The 18,598-nt window shown below is 38.5% G+C and overlaps 1 protein-coding gene across 5 annotated transcripts in view; it reads right to left on the reverse strand.

Moving 5' to 3' along the window:
* The window catches only part of chd6 (chromodomain helicase DNA binding protein 6), a 127,360-nt gene that overhangs the window by 87,183 nt on the left and 21,579 nt on the right, over window positions 1–18,598 (reverse strand). For all 5 annotated transcript variants that reach the window (XM_042510233.2, XM_042510223.2, XM_042510241.2 and 2 more), the window contains exon 2: window positions 12,261–12,310. In XM_042510233.2, coding sequence (XP_042366167.2) covers window positions 12,261–12,290 — 30 coding nt within the window. In that variant the 5' untranslated portion in view covers window positions 12,291–12,310. The remainder of the gene's footprint in view (window positions 1–12,260; window positions 12,311–18,598) is intronic.

The following is an 18,598-nucleotide window of genomic DNA, read 5'->3' on the forward strand; positions in this document are numbered from 1 at the left end:
ACTTGGCCGTCAGGCTTGTTTATCTGTGTTTTGTTTTGCATTGTTTTTGTTTTTTTTATATGTTCGAAATCAAGATTCATTCATTCATTCAGACAGACGCTTACACTGCCGTGCTGGCATGGCGCTCTCTAAAGGTACGCTGGCCTCAGGTAGAGTGCACACAGTGGACTGTGGCCAGTTTAATTCATCCAGTCAGACGGTGCAGATTTGTTTTCCTGATTGGCTCAAGAGAAGGTAGATTTTATTAGGCTGACTGCAGCTCTAGCTAGGGCTCATCTGACCTGATTTACATTTGGGGTTAATCACATCCTACCAGGAAATATTCAATAACTAGAATAAAATAATTGGTTTAAGATCATCTTCACACATCTTCAGGAGTGTTTTTCAATTTAAATATAGAGAAAATGAATTGAAGTCATTCCAAAGTGTGTGTGCAGTGTGTGTGCAGTGTGTGTGTAGTGTGTGTGCAGTGTGTGTGCAGTGTGTGTGCAGTGTGTGTGTAGTGTGTGTGTAGTGTGTGTGCAGTGTGTGTGCAGTGTCTGACATGACGAAGGGCACGGGTGTAACTAGGCCACTCGCACCAGAATGAGTAACAACAGAATCACTGCTCGCCAAGTAGGCCACATTTGCATGATGCCACAAACTTCACCTGACACAAAAAGCAAGCTGAAGCAAAGACACAGAACAAACAGCCTCCTGCACATCTTTCTGTTAACTCTACACATCCCACCAACTATTCCAGCTGCAGATCAGAGATCCGATGTTTTACAGGTAAATCTACTGATAAGCAACACGGAGAGAACTCCCTCCGCACACAGAGGAAGTACATGCTCTTATTTTAAATATTCAGCTGTTTAATTTCCACCCGTATTTTCTGCCTCGCAGCCGTAATGATCCAAATTCCCTGCAGATCGATGACATTCATCTTATGACCATTTGGTAAATGTCATCTCCCAAACGTCTCCTTTCACTCTTCCAGCCTCTTATCACAGAGAACTGCATTTTCTCTGAGGATCAAAGGACGAGAGCAGACGTACTCAGACGTAATCAGTGCAAAATGACGGGAGGCCAGGGGCCCATCCACGTTTCACGGGTTTTAGGATGTTTCTAGGATTTTAGGACATTTCTCAAATTTGAGCGCATTTCTTGGATATTGGGACGTTTTGAGGATTTAGCACATTTTTAGGATTTCTGGAACATTTCTAGGATTTTAGCATGTTTCTACAATTTTAGGAAGTTTCTAGAATTTCCGCACATTTCTGCGTTTTTCGCACATTTCTAAGATTTTAAGGAAATGCCTAGAATTTTGGGATGTTTCTGGCATTTCAGCACATTTCTAGGATTTTGCAATGTTTCTCGGTTTTTAGGACATTCTTAGGATTTCAGAGCATTTTACCATCTTCCAATTCATTGCGTGCTCATTCTGCTACATTATGGTTGGTGCAAACCACAAAAAACACATAGTGGCACAAGAGCAATGAATTAAGAATCTATCACATCACCTTTGCATTCTGCTCATAAAAATGAACATACCTCAAAAACTAAATAATGTACATAGATAACATAACTTTTGGAGTGTTGAAAAATATTTAGTTCATGTTTTTACATTTTTGGATTGGTGTGTTTTGAGTGAGATCTTTTGTAAATTACATAACTTCAATACTTTTGTCAGTTACTTTGGTTTATTTACTTGTATAATGTCTTTAGTTTAGGTTGTACAAATTTTAGGGATATGAAGCATTTGAAGGTCCTCCAAGAAATGACATCACAACAAGCCAAAATACAAATGTAGGCGCTGGCAGACCATTTTCATTGCAGAGTTCAAAGGGTTAAAAAGGAAACAGACATATGAGGCATCATGTGGGGGTTTGATGTTCAACACATTCTCAATAGGTTTGAACCGCAGTGCTCCTAACCTTTGTTTACATGCCAATTAACCTTTTCATTCCCAGTGTTGGGTTTTTAACACTTAAAATATAATTCTCCTGGCTCACCTCGCTCCATGTTCACTTTGCTTCCTCGTACAGAAAAAACATCGGCAGACACAGTTACAGGTAACGTAGAAGCTAAAATTAGCAGCTAAGCTAACTCAGGCTCAGTAATGACCTGAGCCGCTGCCATCCATCTCCACAACAACAAAGCAACTGCAGCCCACACACACTCACACACACACACACACACACACAGACGCATACCATAGTGGCATCACGTCATGGTTGAATGTGCTTACATGACTGACTACACAGGCACGCACGCACACAGAAAGAGTTGCACCCTCACTCCCACACTGACACCGCATGGCTCAATGTGCTTACATGACTGGCTCCATACACATACAAGGCTTACAACAACCTCTCTTAAAAACACACACCTCCGCACACACACACACACATCTCCACAAGCTTCACGGCTCAATGTGCTTACATGGATGACTACATGGATAAAGAAATAAATAAAAACAACACACAGTCTGTCTCTCCTTCATGCAGACGCACACTAACACGCCGTCTCTCTCGTCACAAAAACACAGTCTACCAGACACACACGCGCACACACACACACACACACACACGCACACACCCTCCAGTGACGTGCTGCAGTGTAGCAGCCTCTGCCAGCCCAGTAAAGCCGACCGAACGCAGCTGAGGGAGGCTGCCTGCAATCACACTGCCTATGAATCAATAATACGGCCTCACAAACAAGCGCGCGCGCACACGCACGCACGCGCACACACACACACACACACACACACACACACACACACACACACACACACACACACACACACACACACACACACACACACACACACACACACACACACACCGTGTCTGTCTCGCTGTCATGAATATAGACCATGAGCACTGCAGTCTCATCAATGCTGCCGCTTCCTTTCATGGCTACAACAGCGAGCACAATTTTCAGGGGTTGCAGTGAACACGTGTGCAACCCAGACTTAAACTAACCGTTCCACAGAGCGTCCAACACGCACAGTTTCTGTAGGAAAGGATTATTTTAGGGCACAAGGTGGCTTAACAACAGAAGAAATTCTTTAAATTACACAAAACATCCACACCGGTGATGAAAAATGGGGACAGTAAGGAATGTTTCCATTGGTACTTCGGGATTCAACTATCACCAGTTATCACGATAATCACAGTAAAATCTCCTGATGGTTAGAAATATCATTCAAATTTGAACTATGGTGATAACCGTGTGTGATTACCCTGCATTCAACATAATAAATAATTATCTCAAATTTACTGAAACAAATGTATATGGTAAACAAAAAAAAACTTTGCTAGGCAGCTAGATTTTTTTCTACCAGCCAAATTGGCCAGTGAGTCAAAAATGTTAATTTTGTTACGTGCAGATTTATCCATATATGTTTTGAGTGAAAAATGTTAATTTTTGACTGTTATGTTTTAATCAAAGTTAGCAACAACAATCTCCTACAGACAAAGCAACACTGAACATGCAGCCCGTCCCCATCGTGGCCACATGGTGCTTCAGTTTAAATATTTTTTTTTGCATAGCTGTTATTGTTTTAATGTTTATGCCGAAAGTGCAAAGTGCTGCTGCTTATTATGTTTGTGTTTAATACAAAATTTGGTGAAATGATTTCAGTGTGTGAATCTGTACTTTCTGAACATTTTCCAGCACATTTCAAAATTATCGCAATAATATCAGTTATCGGACATTTAAATTTAATATCGTTACATCTCTACTGTTTCACAACTTTTCACAATCGAAACGCAACAAATTCGCACCGAAATGAACTGAACTGAACTAAAATGTAAACGTTGCAACTTCCAAGTTTTGCAACTTAGACAAAAAATGAGAATCCACCTTTTTCTGAGTTTTAAATAAGATCTAACTAAAGAGAGCATGATCATAATCTATAAAGAAGTGCACTTTTACGTGCAGATTTATCCATATATGTTTTGTTTCTGAGAAGCCAGAAAACATAAGCAGCACTCGGCCAGACGCCACTAAAGGCTTGCGAGAAGGAATTCCAGCTCAGAGGAGAGCTACATTCTTGTTATTCCCAATAAGAAAAAAAATGTAAGGAGCAGAGGAGGGGGAGGAAGAAAGGAGCGCTGCAGACGGACGTTTCAGCTGTTTGGCTGAAAGATGATCAAAGTGAGTTAATCTAGGCCTCCGACAGAAAAGGATTCAGTCTTTTCTCCGCTTTGCCTTGAAGTGTAGAAAACCCAGTTTCACACTGCACTTGCTGATTCATGGTTTGTGGTGGGAAAAAAAAATACTGGAGGGAAAAAAAATGTTTCAGTGAACAGAAAAGTTGCCTTTATATGCATTTGTCACATGTGGGGGCACTAAGGTGTGAATGAATGACGCCCCCACAGTCAGACGACATTAGGGCATTTATGTTTATTACACGCTGAAACAAAGACACATCTTATGATTATTATTATTATTATTATTATTATTATTATTATTATTATTATTATTATTATTATAAGCAGCTGAAGAAAGAAAGTTCCAGCTCCAAATATGTGAGCATTTAGACTGCTCAACAGACATTTGAAAAAATCCCGTTGGACTAAACGATTTACTGATTAATCGTAGACGTGAACGTGAGAGTTTAACACACCTGTGCTCATAGTTATTTGTCCCCTCCGCTGTGGCTTAAAAATACCTCATTTCTAGTTTATACATACCAAACTATATTAAAATATGAAATGAACAAACATGCTAAATGGCTCCTAGAGCATTTATGGTAATGAATCACAATATATTTCTCTCTTTTTCCTGATAATTTGAATATGTTGCTAAATTCTTTGCTTGGCGCTTTTTAGAAATTATGTCGCCAAGAGTGTCTGAAAAGTTAGTAAATATTGCAACAAAGTCACCAAGTTTGCAACACTGCAGGGGGAAGGAAGTCAATGCAGCACCAGACCAACATCATTTTGCTTTTGTATTTAAAAATGTAAACCTACTCGTCACTTGTAAATGAACGTCAGGCCACAGAGAGTAAAATTAACCAAAACTGACATCCCTAATTCAGATCATGAATATCCAACTTATGTATCCATATTAATGTAACCCTCCCAAAACAAATCCAACACAACACAGCCGGCACAATATCCTGTGCATTTATGTCAGACATGTCAATCACAGCCCACAAAGCATCACAAACACCAACAGAAAGTCGAGCAAAATTAACCAGAAATTAAGCTGTCAAAGAGACCAAATGGATGCAACAGTTTTTTTAAACATAAATCAGAAGCTGTAACCATTTCTATCCAAAAACACGCCACTACAGTCACGTTTATGCCAGGAGAGTATATTAACAACATCACAATGTTCCTGTTTCCCGAAACGTTTCCAGACAGACATCAGTTCCTCTCGCTCTGCCGTGACGACGTTATCGCTCAGTTGTTCCCAGATGTGACGGGCAGATAACCAGATAACTTGATGGCCACTTGAATGTATACGAGATACCAGCCACGCCACCACTGCATCAGTGGAGATCTCATCACCTCCGCTCTGTGCAGACAAACTGTAAACCAAACTGCACTCTGCTAAAGTTCAGCCAAAATATGCCGATTTTCTTCAACGCTGATTCTGCCTTTGGCATACTTTGTTATGACTTTGTCTTAAACATTTTAATGTGACGCTGTAGGTCTTTAATTGTTTTAACTTTCCCCTGCTGAGATAATAAAGCTCATTTGATTGAGAAAATGATCAATACAACCAGCATTATAATGAAGTAGGAGCTCATATAAACTCACTTTACCTGATATATTATTGATCTAGCTTCTACCAACGGCTTTACGCAACTCAAATGTGCACACTAATTAAAAATGCAGCCGCCAACAACATGAGAAAACTCGTGTATGAATAAATTAAGAGAATCTGGCAACCTTAAAGAAAGTTTCAGCAAAGAGAATTGAATTTTAAGTTTACCGTGTTCAACATCTTAGCGTTTGTGTTAATATAATAACACGTCCTGATGACATAAAGCACTGCTGAGGCTGATGAGAATGTGCCTCATTCACAAACTGAGATTTATTAAAACTGAATATTCATCAGAGATGGTTTTCATGTAATCTCCATCCAGACCTCTCAGGTCCTCTGACACGTCTTTCAGTCATTCCACGGGTGAGGACTAAAAACTACGGGAAGGCAGTGTTTAGTGTCGATGGTCTTCGCCTCTGGAGCAGCCTGCCAGAGGAGGCGAGGACGCAACGACCACGAAACACCTTTAAAAGAAATCTTACCTTTTTAACTTAGCATTTTCATAATATCATAATCCCTCTTCCCCATCTCATCTTATTTTAATGTATTTGTTAGTATTTTGTTGTATTGTTAATTATATTGCCTTTGCACTGCGTTTATTCTGAAAGTCGTTATTTGTATTGCAATTTTGCAGAAAAGGTGCTTTATAAATAAAGTTGAATTGAGCTAACTTAAAACCCACTTTCGCATTTTCTAGTTTCTGTCCTCGCTCCTGATAACTGCTCTACTATAATGCATTTGTATATTTCCAATTCACAACTGAAGCTACTTATCATGACAACTCGTTTGGCGTTTGCTTTCTGCAAAAGTGGCTAATCTTCAAAACATGAGTTATTTTTTGTTTGTTCGTTTGGAGTCAAATGCATCTCTCTTGTGAGACTTTCAGTTGGGCGTTCTTTACTTGATTTTCTCAACTTCTTGGAGCTGAGTGATGTGACCTATAAATAATATTACAACATTTTAAGGCTGCATTGGGATATACAACATAAACCCCTTATTTTGAGATCTCCTCTGAACTGCTGCAGATTACCAAAATACTAAACTTCTAAACAAAATCCTGCTTCTATAAATCAAATAAGGTATAAGTGTTATAACTGTTATAACTGAACTGAAAAACAAATGTGACAATATATACTCAGTGCTTCCGTTATGTAGACTTATTATGTAATGTGCAATACACCTTGGTGGACATGCTCATGAAGTGTTTATTTATCTCAAATGTTTACTGAGGGCGTGAAAGGCTTTAAGTCTAATTATGCTTCATTACTAAAAGGGGCCACAGAAGGGTGACAACGTGCCATGAGCACCCCTGGTCACATACTGTTTATTGTGCTGTTTGTTGTGTTTTATTACGTTATTTGGGTTTTTTTTGACTGTTGTGTGCTAAAATGTATGTATGGTCTGGTAGACAGCAAAACTGAATTGCCCTTTGGGATAAATAAAGTTGTCTGAAACTGAATTATAGTCATTTTATACATGCCACGTAGAACAGGCCACAATACATCAAGTATAATCAATATATCACCTTCCAGTAAGACCAATGTATTGGACATATTAAAATGTTGACCTTATGATGACGCTGGATGAAAACTAAACATTGTTACAATTCACCCTCTGGGCACCATGAATGTCAACACAACATTTTATGACAATCCACCTAATCGTTGTGAAGATGTTTCACTAAAAAACAAATTTGTCGACCTGCTTGCCGCATCAAATGAGAAGTTAGTAGACTTTGACAAAATATCATGGAAATCTGTCCAAAACGTGTTGAAATATGCCAGTTAGCATGGCTTAAAAGACGTTTACCAACAACAGTGGATCCAATTTGTTTGCCGTATCGAATTTAACATACAAGTATTTTCCACTCGTGTTGGTGCATCCAAAACCAGACAGATTGGGTCTTAAACCAGGATCAACTTTTGTTCAGGCTCAAGGAATGTTTACACAGTCAGCACAATCACAACCATGAGAAGAGCTGGAAAAATACAAGCTTCCAGCTTGTTTCGTTTGTTTGTTTTTTTGGTTGTCAAAAACTGCCTGGGTGGTTTTCTTTTTGTTTTTTTCTTCCGCAGTAATCAGAACAGTTATCATTTGTGTGGTAAAGCACTTTGACAACCAAATAAAATAAAATATACAGACGATACTTCTTGGCAGAATCAGAGACAGCCGCAGGTGGCTCTGATGGGGCTTTTAGAGATTCAACATACTTTTCAAGAAACGTCACTGCTGCTCAAGTTCGACCGAAAAAGCACACCAGCTTTAAAAAACTGGCCAGGACCCAAACTCATCATGTTTCAATCCTTGAAAAATCTCACCAATGTGCAAAGTCAGTCAAGTCATGCACCAAACCAATGATACTCAACTTACGGCTCGTGGACCAAATCTGGGTGTCCCACCCAACAATTTTCTAATTCACCAAAACATAAAAAGATTTACATTGGGAATTGTTTTTGTACTTTAAGTGGACATATGGTGCCAGAGAGCATAAAAACAGCATCAAACTACATTTTGTTTACTAAAAAAGTGCCAGTGGAGGATCCCCCGCCCAACGACGGAGGTCCTGGCTTAGCCCCTAATGTCTTTAAGTCCTATAAACGTCCTCAAATCCTATAAATGTCCTAAAATCCTATAAACGTCCTAAATTCCTAGAAATGTCCTAATGACAGAGCCCAAAGGATCCTGAAAGACAGCACTCACACCAGCCACAGTCTGTTCACTTTGCTGCCATCTGGCAGAAGATACAGATGTATCCGCTGCCGAACCGCCAGACTGAGGAGCAGCCTCATTCCCCAGGCTGTGGGACTCATCGACTCCTCCTTCCACTCCAAAAAGATGTAACAGGATTTAAGACAAATTTTATTTCCATTTTTTAAACTATGTTTTTAAAAAACTATGTTTTTAAAAAATGACCAATAAATCTATCTTGTAAAATCCATGAAATGTCGAAAAGTCCTAGAAACTTGCCAAAATCCCAAAAATGTCACAAAATCAAAGAAACATCCGTAAGTCCTAGAAATGTCCTAAATCCTAAAACATGTATGGGACTGCTGCGACTGGCCCCTGACCTCCTGTCATTTTGCAAAAGTGGCCCCCAAGTAAAGCAGGTTGAGCATTCCTGCACAAGACATTTAATAAATAAAAATCATGTGCAACATTTGTACAAATGTGCAGCTTGTTAAGAGAGAATGTGCATTAGAATAACATGTCCTCAGGGAGACTCTTAGTTGGTTTTATTTTTGTCCGCTAAAAGAAATCCACAAAAAAAAATTTGGAGGAATTCCCCTGTCACTGTTGGTTATACTGTTGTTTAAATCTATTTATCGCTTTTTTTCCTTCATATTAGATAGACTATAGACTATTTCACTGGGTTTGTGTACATAAGAAATAGCTGCATGATTTAGAGAATAAAAACGGCCACTAATTGAGAGGACAAAAGCCTAACGACGCTAACGAGTGAGCGATCATGCTTTCCTGTGGTGACAGTGTTCGCACCCTGTCACTGCAGTATGGAGGCCTCGTGCTCAGACGAGAGACTGCTGCGTCACCTCCAACTTACAAAAACTCATGACTCATCACTCTGCTCAGCCTGACTCATAAATATTACAAACAGCAGGCCATCAACGAAATGCAACGAGGAATACTAAAATACCTTCAACAGAACAATTCTACAACACTGTGAGCGAGTCGGACACTGATCAGATATCTGAATGAACCCCCTGTTGACTGTAAGGAGGAGCAGCAGAGAAAAGACGACTGAATATCTCAGACTTACTGTGACTGAAGTTAATGCATGTGACATTTAGAGCTTAAATACAGCAGAAAACAACTATTTGTTGTGTAAAGATGCAGTGGATAAATAGCATCCTAAACAGAGAACGAGGCCATGCCACCTGTTTTTGCTGTTATCCGAGCTTCTCTGTTTTTTGTTGTGGTAAGTGGTCCACCTGCACATGCATATTATTGCCTGTGTGTCCCTGTGTGTGTATCCCATAATGCCCCCAACATTAACACCAGGCTCCCATTAACAGCGTTGGGCTTTGAAGCCATTTTTTTTAGTGGCCAAAAGTGGAATTAACACATCATTTGATGCCATGGGGCCCAAAAAGACCTTTTCCCCATTAGATTTGGGTTAGTTTGTTGGGGTACAAGCTTAAATCTGTTTGATTTGATGAGAATTGGCTGAACTGGTCATAATGACACATTCTGGCAATTTTGAAAGCAGCCTACCACTGTGCTAAATCCAGTTTTGCATTAGTAAAATACTATGCTTATTAACAGAGCCACTCCTTTACAAATTAGGGTTTTTGCACACAAATCAAATAAAAATATACAAGAACAGCTAAATATTTAGTCGATTAATTAGAAAACTGATTGGCAACTATGTTTCTAATCGGTCATTAATAGGTCATTTTTCACACAAAAACATTTCAAGATTCCCACTTATTTTAATTATTTTGATTTATTAATTTTCTAAAAACCTTTTTGCATGTGTACTTTTACTTTTAATACTTCAATACATTTACCTGAAATCACATTTACTTTGTTTAAGTTCAAGTCTACATCAATATCTCTACTGCAGAAACTCGTAATCATCCTTTTATAAGCGTTTTGGTGGCATCTCCCCAGAGTCTGTGCACACGGCACAAACCTGACCTTATACAGTATTTACGGGGCGATACCTGTGCTGACAGGTGACTTATGATCAAGCGGGATTCATCACTGAGCACACCTGGTCCGAGCAGATTTGGATGGTTAAGAGCGTTTGGTGCATCTGGAGTTGACTTTTCTTATATTTTCTTTTACCAGAAAATTGAGAGAAAATAGAAACGTAAGAGAATGTTGCTTCATGAGGCTCAAAGAAATCTACAAGGAAAATAAGGACGAAGCCTTTTGTGCACATTTTTGTTTTTTTGTGTGAGTATTTAAGTGTAATCAGATAAGAAATGGTCTAATCAAAGGGTGTGAAGTAAACAGTGCACTCAGTAGCAGACATGGAGTGATTCCAGGCACAGCCAGATGTTAACTGGAACTGGAAACAAGAACGCTTCCTGTGTCGCGGAGGGCTACATTTGGAAACAAATCACCAGATTATACAATTTCACTTGAAGATTACTGAATGGATCAACAACCACAGACCCGCAATCTTAATTGAGATCTCTCTTTTTACATAAGAGTGCGGATACTTTGAAGAGATTGTTCTTCACAGATGGATAAAAAGTACTACAATAATTTTAGAGTTTGTGTGGTTTCAGACATTTCAGTGAGGTAGTGCCCAGATACTTCAACACAGCAGCTAACGGGAGTCCTGCAGACTGCATCAGAATGTAAACAATCATAATATTCACAATATATATAAATATTTTAACCAGGTGCTGTCATCCTCGAATGCAGTTATAGTCAACTTGCTTTGCTTCAGAGCCACTTTTGCAGAATTACTAGAGGCCAGGGGCCAGTCGCACATGTTTCTAGGACTTTGGGGCATTTCTATGATTTTAGGATGTTTATAGTATTTTAGGACGTTTCTAGGATTTAAGAACATTTGTAGGATTTTAGGGCTTTTCTAGAATTTAGGACATTTCTAAATATTTTAGAATGTCTCTAGGATTTTAGCACTTTTCACACATTTATGGACATTTGTAGAATTTTATGAAATTTTTAGGTTTTTAGCACATCTCTAGGATTTTATCATGTTTCTTGGATTTTAGGACATTTCTAAGATTTAGGACATTTCCAGGATTTCAGGACATTTCTAGAAGTTTAGGACTTTCCTAGGATTGCAGGAGATTTCTGGGATTTTACAACACTAGGACCTCTGTCGTGGGGTGCAGGGGATCCTCCACTGGCACTTTTTTGCATAAACAAGCTCTAGTTTGATTCTGTTTTTTGCACTCTGGCACATTATGTGTACTAAAAGTACAAAAAAATCACTTTATGTGAATCACTTTATTTTACTATGAATTAGAAAATGATTGGGGGGCCACTGAGAACCCTATCAGGGGCCTGATTTGGCCTACAGGCCATAAATTGAGTATCGCCGCTATGATGTTTTCTGTCATGCTTTTGTTAGAGTTGGGAGGGGGGGTAAAATTACTAAACTCTGCGAATCTGAGAAGCACAAATAAACTTTTTCTCCAGTCAAATTCTTAGCATTGCCACTTCCTGTCAATGCCAGTTGCCTGGAGAGTGCAGCCGTTCTCTAGAGCTGAGATCATTTGTCTTAGCAGTGTCTTAGATTACAGGAGCCTCCATTCATGCGTGTAAACAGTAACACAGAACACACTTACACCAGCATCTGAGGGTTTGGGAATATGTCCAAAATTTACACGCTAAACATACTCAAGATTGAAGTTAAAATAAAATCATGTATAATTTAGTATTAAAGCCGCTGTGTGCATAAAGGTTATTTTAAATGACCCACTTTTCTAATGTGTGCATGTGTTTGTGTGTGTGTGTGTGTGTGTGTGTGAGAGAGAGAGAGAGAGAGAGACACAAACCTGCTGCTTGTCCTTCTTGTGTATTTTCATCTTCTATCCCTTCACTGCATCTGTTGACAAAGAAAGACAACATTTGTATTACTTCCAGGAACGTACACAAAACAAACAGCTTCTATGACATACAGGAGTGTGGCTCAGTAAACTTTTGCAGAGTTGAATTCTGAGAAAGAAATTAAGGTGATTCAAACAATTCTAACATGTTGGACCAACTTCATACAACACAGACCCATTACAAATGATGATAAAATGCCAAAACGTGGGAAATACTGAAATCCCAAAAGAAATTATGCTGTAAGTCAGCAAATTTACAGTTTATTCACAACAGTTAACCTTTCTAACCCAAATGAAAACACTGTTTGCTCAGACAAATGTTTTCCAGGAAAAACGTTTTCTTTTAAATTCCAGTTCAGATTTCCCACACATTTATCTATTTGTGGCAGCATGCTACAACAAAAACATCTGCCGCCACGATTGATTTTATATTCTGGAGCTGGATCATTCATTAGGAGTGCTATTGGAACATACGGTTTGGCTATTTATTGCCTGAAACTCTCAGAGTGCAGAGAGTACTCTGAGCACAAATGAAGCAGCAGTGTTCATTGTAAGGATGCACCATAATATTGGCACGTCAGTGTTATCAGCAGACATTGGCTAAAAAATGAAATATCGGAACCAGTCAAAATGCTGACTGCCGATATCCAAAACACGATTTTTGAAGAACACGTTTTGTATTTTTTTTTTTTCAGGACAATTTTTTTTTTAAAATTAATTTTCGCAATTTTTGAAGAAAGTGTTAAGACTATTTTTTAATTTGGGGTGATTTTTAAAGAAAACATTTTGGCAGTATAATTTTTCTCAAAATATTTTTGGTATTTTTTTAAAGATAACATTTTGGGGAATTTTTTTTTTTTTTATGTTTTGGGGATTTTTAAATAAAGCACAACTTTCACAAGTTTTCACCAAAAATGACCCACTTTAGAAATTATCATAGGATTTAAAATTTCTGACATTCCCTGGACACATTGTGTGTTATTATACAGGTTTGTGAAACAGATTTCCATAACTTTTCCAAAACGTTCAGGGTACATCTAGTTTCCCAAAACTTTTCCAGGCCTGGATATTGTTATTAATGGTTGCAAGGGATTACCCTCGTTTAAGTGTATGCATTGTTTTTTTTTTTAAGGAAAATCCTGCATGTGTGATCAGATGCAATAAAAGTTAAAAATGTTTCAATTTCAGCAACAAAAAAAAGGAAAAGTGCAGTTGTCTCAGAAATGAACTGAATGACTCCGTTTCATCAATATATGAAAACCAAGAGGATGAAAATGTAAACAAAAACTCTCTCACACACACACACACACACACACACACACACACACACACACAAAGCTTACAACTAAGTCAAATCCTTACAATACATAACAAGTCAACAAAAGCTTTGTATTCCATCATGAAAGCATCTGTATAAAGTGATAAGAAAATCGGCTGCGGAGGAAACATTTGACACAGGAAGTGTATTTTCGAAAGCACGCACATCGGTGTTGACAGTTGCCGTTGTTTTACTAAAGGCCACCAATGTGATGCTGTGTTCACATGAGAGGATTTGACAAGTGTGAACTCTTTTCTGGCACTTAATTCTGCACTTGTTTCATGTAGACGCACCAACAGACAGAAAATCACTTTCTCCGAGACGCAGCGAATATTTCAAACGTGTTTTATGTTCAACCAAAGCAGCCAATGACCGCTGATGCTTTATCAAAATGGTCATTATCAGTCTGGATCCTTCAGCTGTTTCTGTTTCCCGTCCTGAGTGCAGAAACTGTGAGGGGCGGGTGGTACATGAACATCTTTCTACACAAAGCAATCTGGCAACCAGATCTCCAAACAACAAAAGCAAGCATGTACAGTACGCATGGCCGCCACTGATCTCAGCCTGCTGGAAACTTCCCACCGAAGAATCTAAAGAAATATGTTAACTAGCTGGCAGCAGAGCACAAGTTCAGTGTGTGTTTCAGCACTGAAATTGCACATTTTCACTTACATGCATTGACTGGCTTCCCAAAATCTTGCAGTTTTGTAATGATTACTGATCACTGATCAGCCTTGACGCCCACAGAGAGGATCAGTGCTTCACTTGCTTTGCTTGAGGGCCACTTTTGCAAAATGACAAGAGGACAGGGGCCCATCACAGCAGCCCCATACATGTTTCTAGGATTTAAGGACATTTTAGGACATTTCTCAGATTTTAGGATGTTTCTAGAATTTTAGGACATTAGGGGCTTAGCAAGGGCCTCTGATGGAGGACGCAGGGGATCTTCCACTGGCACTTTTCTTGATAATCAAGTCAAGTCTATTTTATTGTAAAGCCAATTATCACAAATCACAATCTGCCTAAGGGCTCCGTCTGTCCTTAGGCCCTCACATCGACTAGACCCCCCCTCACGACAGGGGAAAGAAAGCTGATAAACAAGCTCTATTTAGATGCCGTTTTATTCACTCATGTACACAAAAAGTTACCAAAACATTTTTATTGTGAATTAGAAAATGGTTGAGGGGCCACCAGCAACCTATCAGGGGCCAGATTTGGCCCACAAGCCATAACTTCAGTATCACTGCGTTAGAATGAGTTCCAACCTCTTTTCAAAATATGGTCACTTCAGGCTCCAAAATCTAAGACGGTACACGGCAAAATGCCGAAGTCAAGGCTTCAAAACAGGAGACCACAAACCGATGGAGCCATGTCCATTATTTTATCCAGTCGATGCTTTTTGGAAGCTGCTGTAAAGACTTTTAGCAGATATGTCTTCCTTAATATCTCCTGTCATCTAACCACAGAACAGTACTGATTTATAGTGCAGAATTTTGATAACCATATGGACATTTCCCAAAATCTGTTAGATTTCAGGAAAAAGCCAGAATACAAGATAATGGTCTACCTTTATTGCCGACACCTTCATGCTGCCGTATTTACTCTTAATTTTGTGTGTAACCCAGATTTATTTATATTCTTCCAACAAATCTCAAAGTGTGTGAGGATGTTTCTCTCTCTTTATTCAAATTAATGAGTTCCCATCACCTGCTGATTAAAGAAAAAGTTGGGTTTTGACTCTCAGATGTGAGTCAACGGCAGCCTCTGCCCACCTCAGAGATTATTTTCAGTTCTGATGACACACGGTTGTTTTTTAGTTCAGCGCAAGGTTAGAAAAGCTCTAAAATATCACATTTTAGCCGAAAAAGACACGTTTTGGGAGGGATTCTCAACTGTGAAAGTTAAAATTAGAGATGGGAAGGCGTGGAAGGACATCAGAAAAATGTTCATCGCTGGATTCAAACCCGAGACGCTTCTGTTTACACATCCTTTGATTCACAAGCATGGTCGCCCACAAAGATCTGCACTGCAGGACTTGTGCAGGGTTTCCCGTGAGTACAATGCAGTGCTGATGTAAGATGTAGCAAACAACCTACCTCAAAGCTTTATTGTCCATTAAATGAAAAAAAATGAATGTAAATTAAATCCCAGCACACTGTCAGTTTTAACATCTTAACTTAAGTCTTATTGTACCAATGTCACCGTCAGTCTCTACGCATTTACACCTTCAGCCTTCAAACACTCATTTTCCTCAGCGTGTGAGCTCTAACTACATCAGAAATAATCCTGAGTGAGTCAGTCTTTAGTCTGTTTCAATCCGTTTGATCTAACTTTTGCAATTCCATGAAAATAAAAGACACTTTTTCATCATCAGTGAAAACTGTAACCCTCCAGGTTTGCAGGAGGATTGCTGCACTGCACTGAGTCTGAGCTTTTCCAAATCTCCACCGAGTGTTTGGCAGAAAAAATACAGCAAGTCAAAAGCATTACATCATGCAATAGAACAGTTTTGTGATTAAGCTATAAAAAGGCAAATCATTATAACTGCTGTTGTTTGATTTTTTTAAGACTATTTTAACCAGTGATTTAATTATAATGCATGTATAACAGTAATACTCAACTTACAGCCTGGGGACCAAATCTGGCCCCCCATAGAGTATCGGGTGGCCCCCCCAACCATTTTTAGTTCACAATGAATATGAAGTGATTCAAACTGAGAATTGATTTTGCACTTTTAGTATAAAAAGGGTGTCAGAGTGCATAAAACAGCTTTAAAATAGAGCTTGATTATTAAAAAAAGGTGTCAGTGGAGGATCCCCCACAAACCCCCGACAGAGGTCCTAGCTAAGAACGTAACGTCCTAAAATCCTAGAAATGTAAAAAAAAAAATAATCCTAAAGTCCTCGAAATGTCCTAAAATCTTAAAATGTTCAAAGTCCAAGAAAAGTCCTGAAATCTTAGAAAGGTCCTAAAATTCTAGAAAAATAAAATGAATAAAATTAAACAGATTTTTGAAAAGTAATTAACACCTGCTAATAAATACAAGTAATTACATCTAAAATAAAGTGTTGCCACATTCAGGACACAAATGTGTCATAAATTCCTGCATATTTACTGCAGTTAATTACTTTTGGAGCCATTTTTCAGAAAACAATACTTGTTTCCTTCCAGCTACTATAGCTCAGAAAAATAAGCTACAACAAGCTGCAACATCCAAAAAAGTGAAGCAGGAAAGCTGTAATCCAGTTCCCAATATACATTTGAGTTACATGTGTCAGACTTGTCTCGTCTGGCAGGTTCCCATTTTTAGACCACTCAACTTGACAGCTACTCTCACACACACACACACACACACACACACACACACCTGTCTCCACTGGCCTATATCACCTGCACACCACCACCTCAGAGCGAGACAACACACAGTCTCTGAGAGCTACAGTCACACACACACACACACACACACACACACACACACACACACACACACAGAGACACACAGAGACACACACACACGCATGCACACACACACAGAGACACACACACACACACACACACACACACACACACACACACACACACACACACACACACACACACAGACACAGACACACACAGACACACAGACACACACACACACACACACACACACACACAGACACACAGACACACACAAACACACACACACAGACACACAGACACACATTAGAAATTAGGTACAACTGATTCTGGTTAAAATGACCTTTTACAAGGTTCATAACACTTTAACCAATACATTTCTAGGACTTTAAGTTTTCAAGAAAATACATTCAACAACCAGCGATACTCCTCATCAGTTCTATTTTATTACCAAATAACAGGTTTTTCAAAATCAATTTAAAAACAGTGAATTCAGAACAGGATTAGAACAGAATATTTGAATATAACTTAGGGACTGTTTGTTATTTATGAGGGGGGTGCAAAAAAGGGAAGACCTGTCAAAGAATTTTTTTAAGCACTGGGGAGGGAGATGTTTTTTGCTTCGGGGAGGGGCATACAACTTTAAATGGCTGTATTTGTATTTATTTAAATGCTGATTTTAATGGCTTCATAGGCATGTTTTCTTTTTTCAATTTTTGATGATTTTGAATACATTTTGGCAGTTTTTTCTTCAAAAATGTCTCTCTTTAATAAAAATTAAAAATGGAGATAGTTTCTCTCTAAAATTGTTGCCGATATTTGAAGAAAAAAAACTGAAAAAAAGTTGTATTTTTGTTTTATTTTCTTGAAATTTGTTGGTGATTTTTTTTAAGAAAACGTGCCTTTAATGAGTTTGAAAGGCAACTTTTAAACAAAAATGACCCCATTTATCACAGTCAGAAAGTTTGAAAATGACTTCTTGTTGAAATAAAGTCTTATCATGATTTAACATGAGATATGAAGACATCATAAGTAAATTGTAAATTTTGGTTTAAATATTAATTTTCTGTCAGACACTGAACATGACAAATACACTGTAGAACAGGCATCACAAACTGGAGGAGCTATTCTACTAAAATTCAAAGAGGTCCAGTTACTAAAATTTCCTCCCAGCAAAGGTCCAAACCTCATACCTAAAATCAATATCACGATTAATTGAACATTTTACTTTTATTACGATTAATAAACGATTATTTTGATTTTTCTTTTTTATGTGGTTTGTTTTTTGCCCCCATGGTGTGTTGGAGTGTAATAAACATAACATTTGTTATCATTTATATAAACTTTCCAGCATTATATAAACATTAAAAGCTTCATCTTAAACAAACTTCAGGTAAATTTAAGCACATTGTGCTGATAATAGGCCAACCTCTCCTGACTGCAGGACTCTGACTTCAGCTTCTGTCAAACTTCTGTGCTATTAATCATTTTACTCAGGAATTAAAAACGTTTGAGGAGGCCTACTTCTCCTATAGCGGCTAACAGCCTGCCAACAATCCCAGTTAGAGAA

The sequence above is a fragment of the Plectropomus leopardus genome, chromosome 2 (assembly GCF_026936395.1).
Source record: "Plectropomus leopardus strain MGB_pleo_1.0 chromosome 2, ASM2693639v1, whole genome shotgun sequence".
In the NCBI taxonomy this organism is placed as follows: Eukaryota; Metazoa; Chordata; class Actinopteri; order Perciformes; family Serranidae; genus Plectropomus; species Plectropomus leopardus.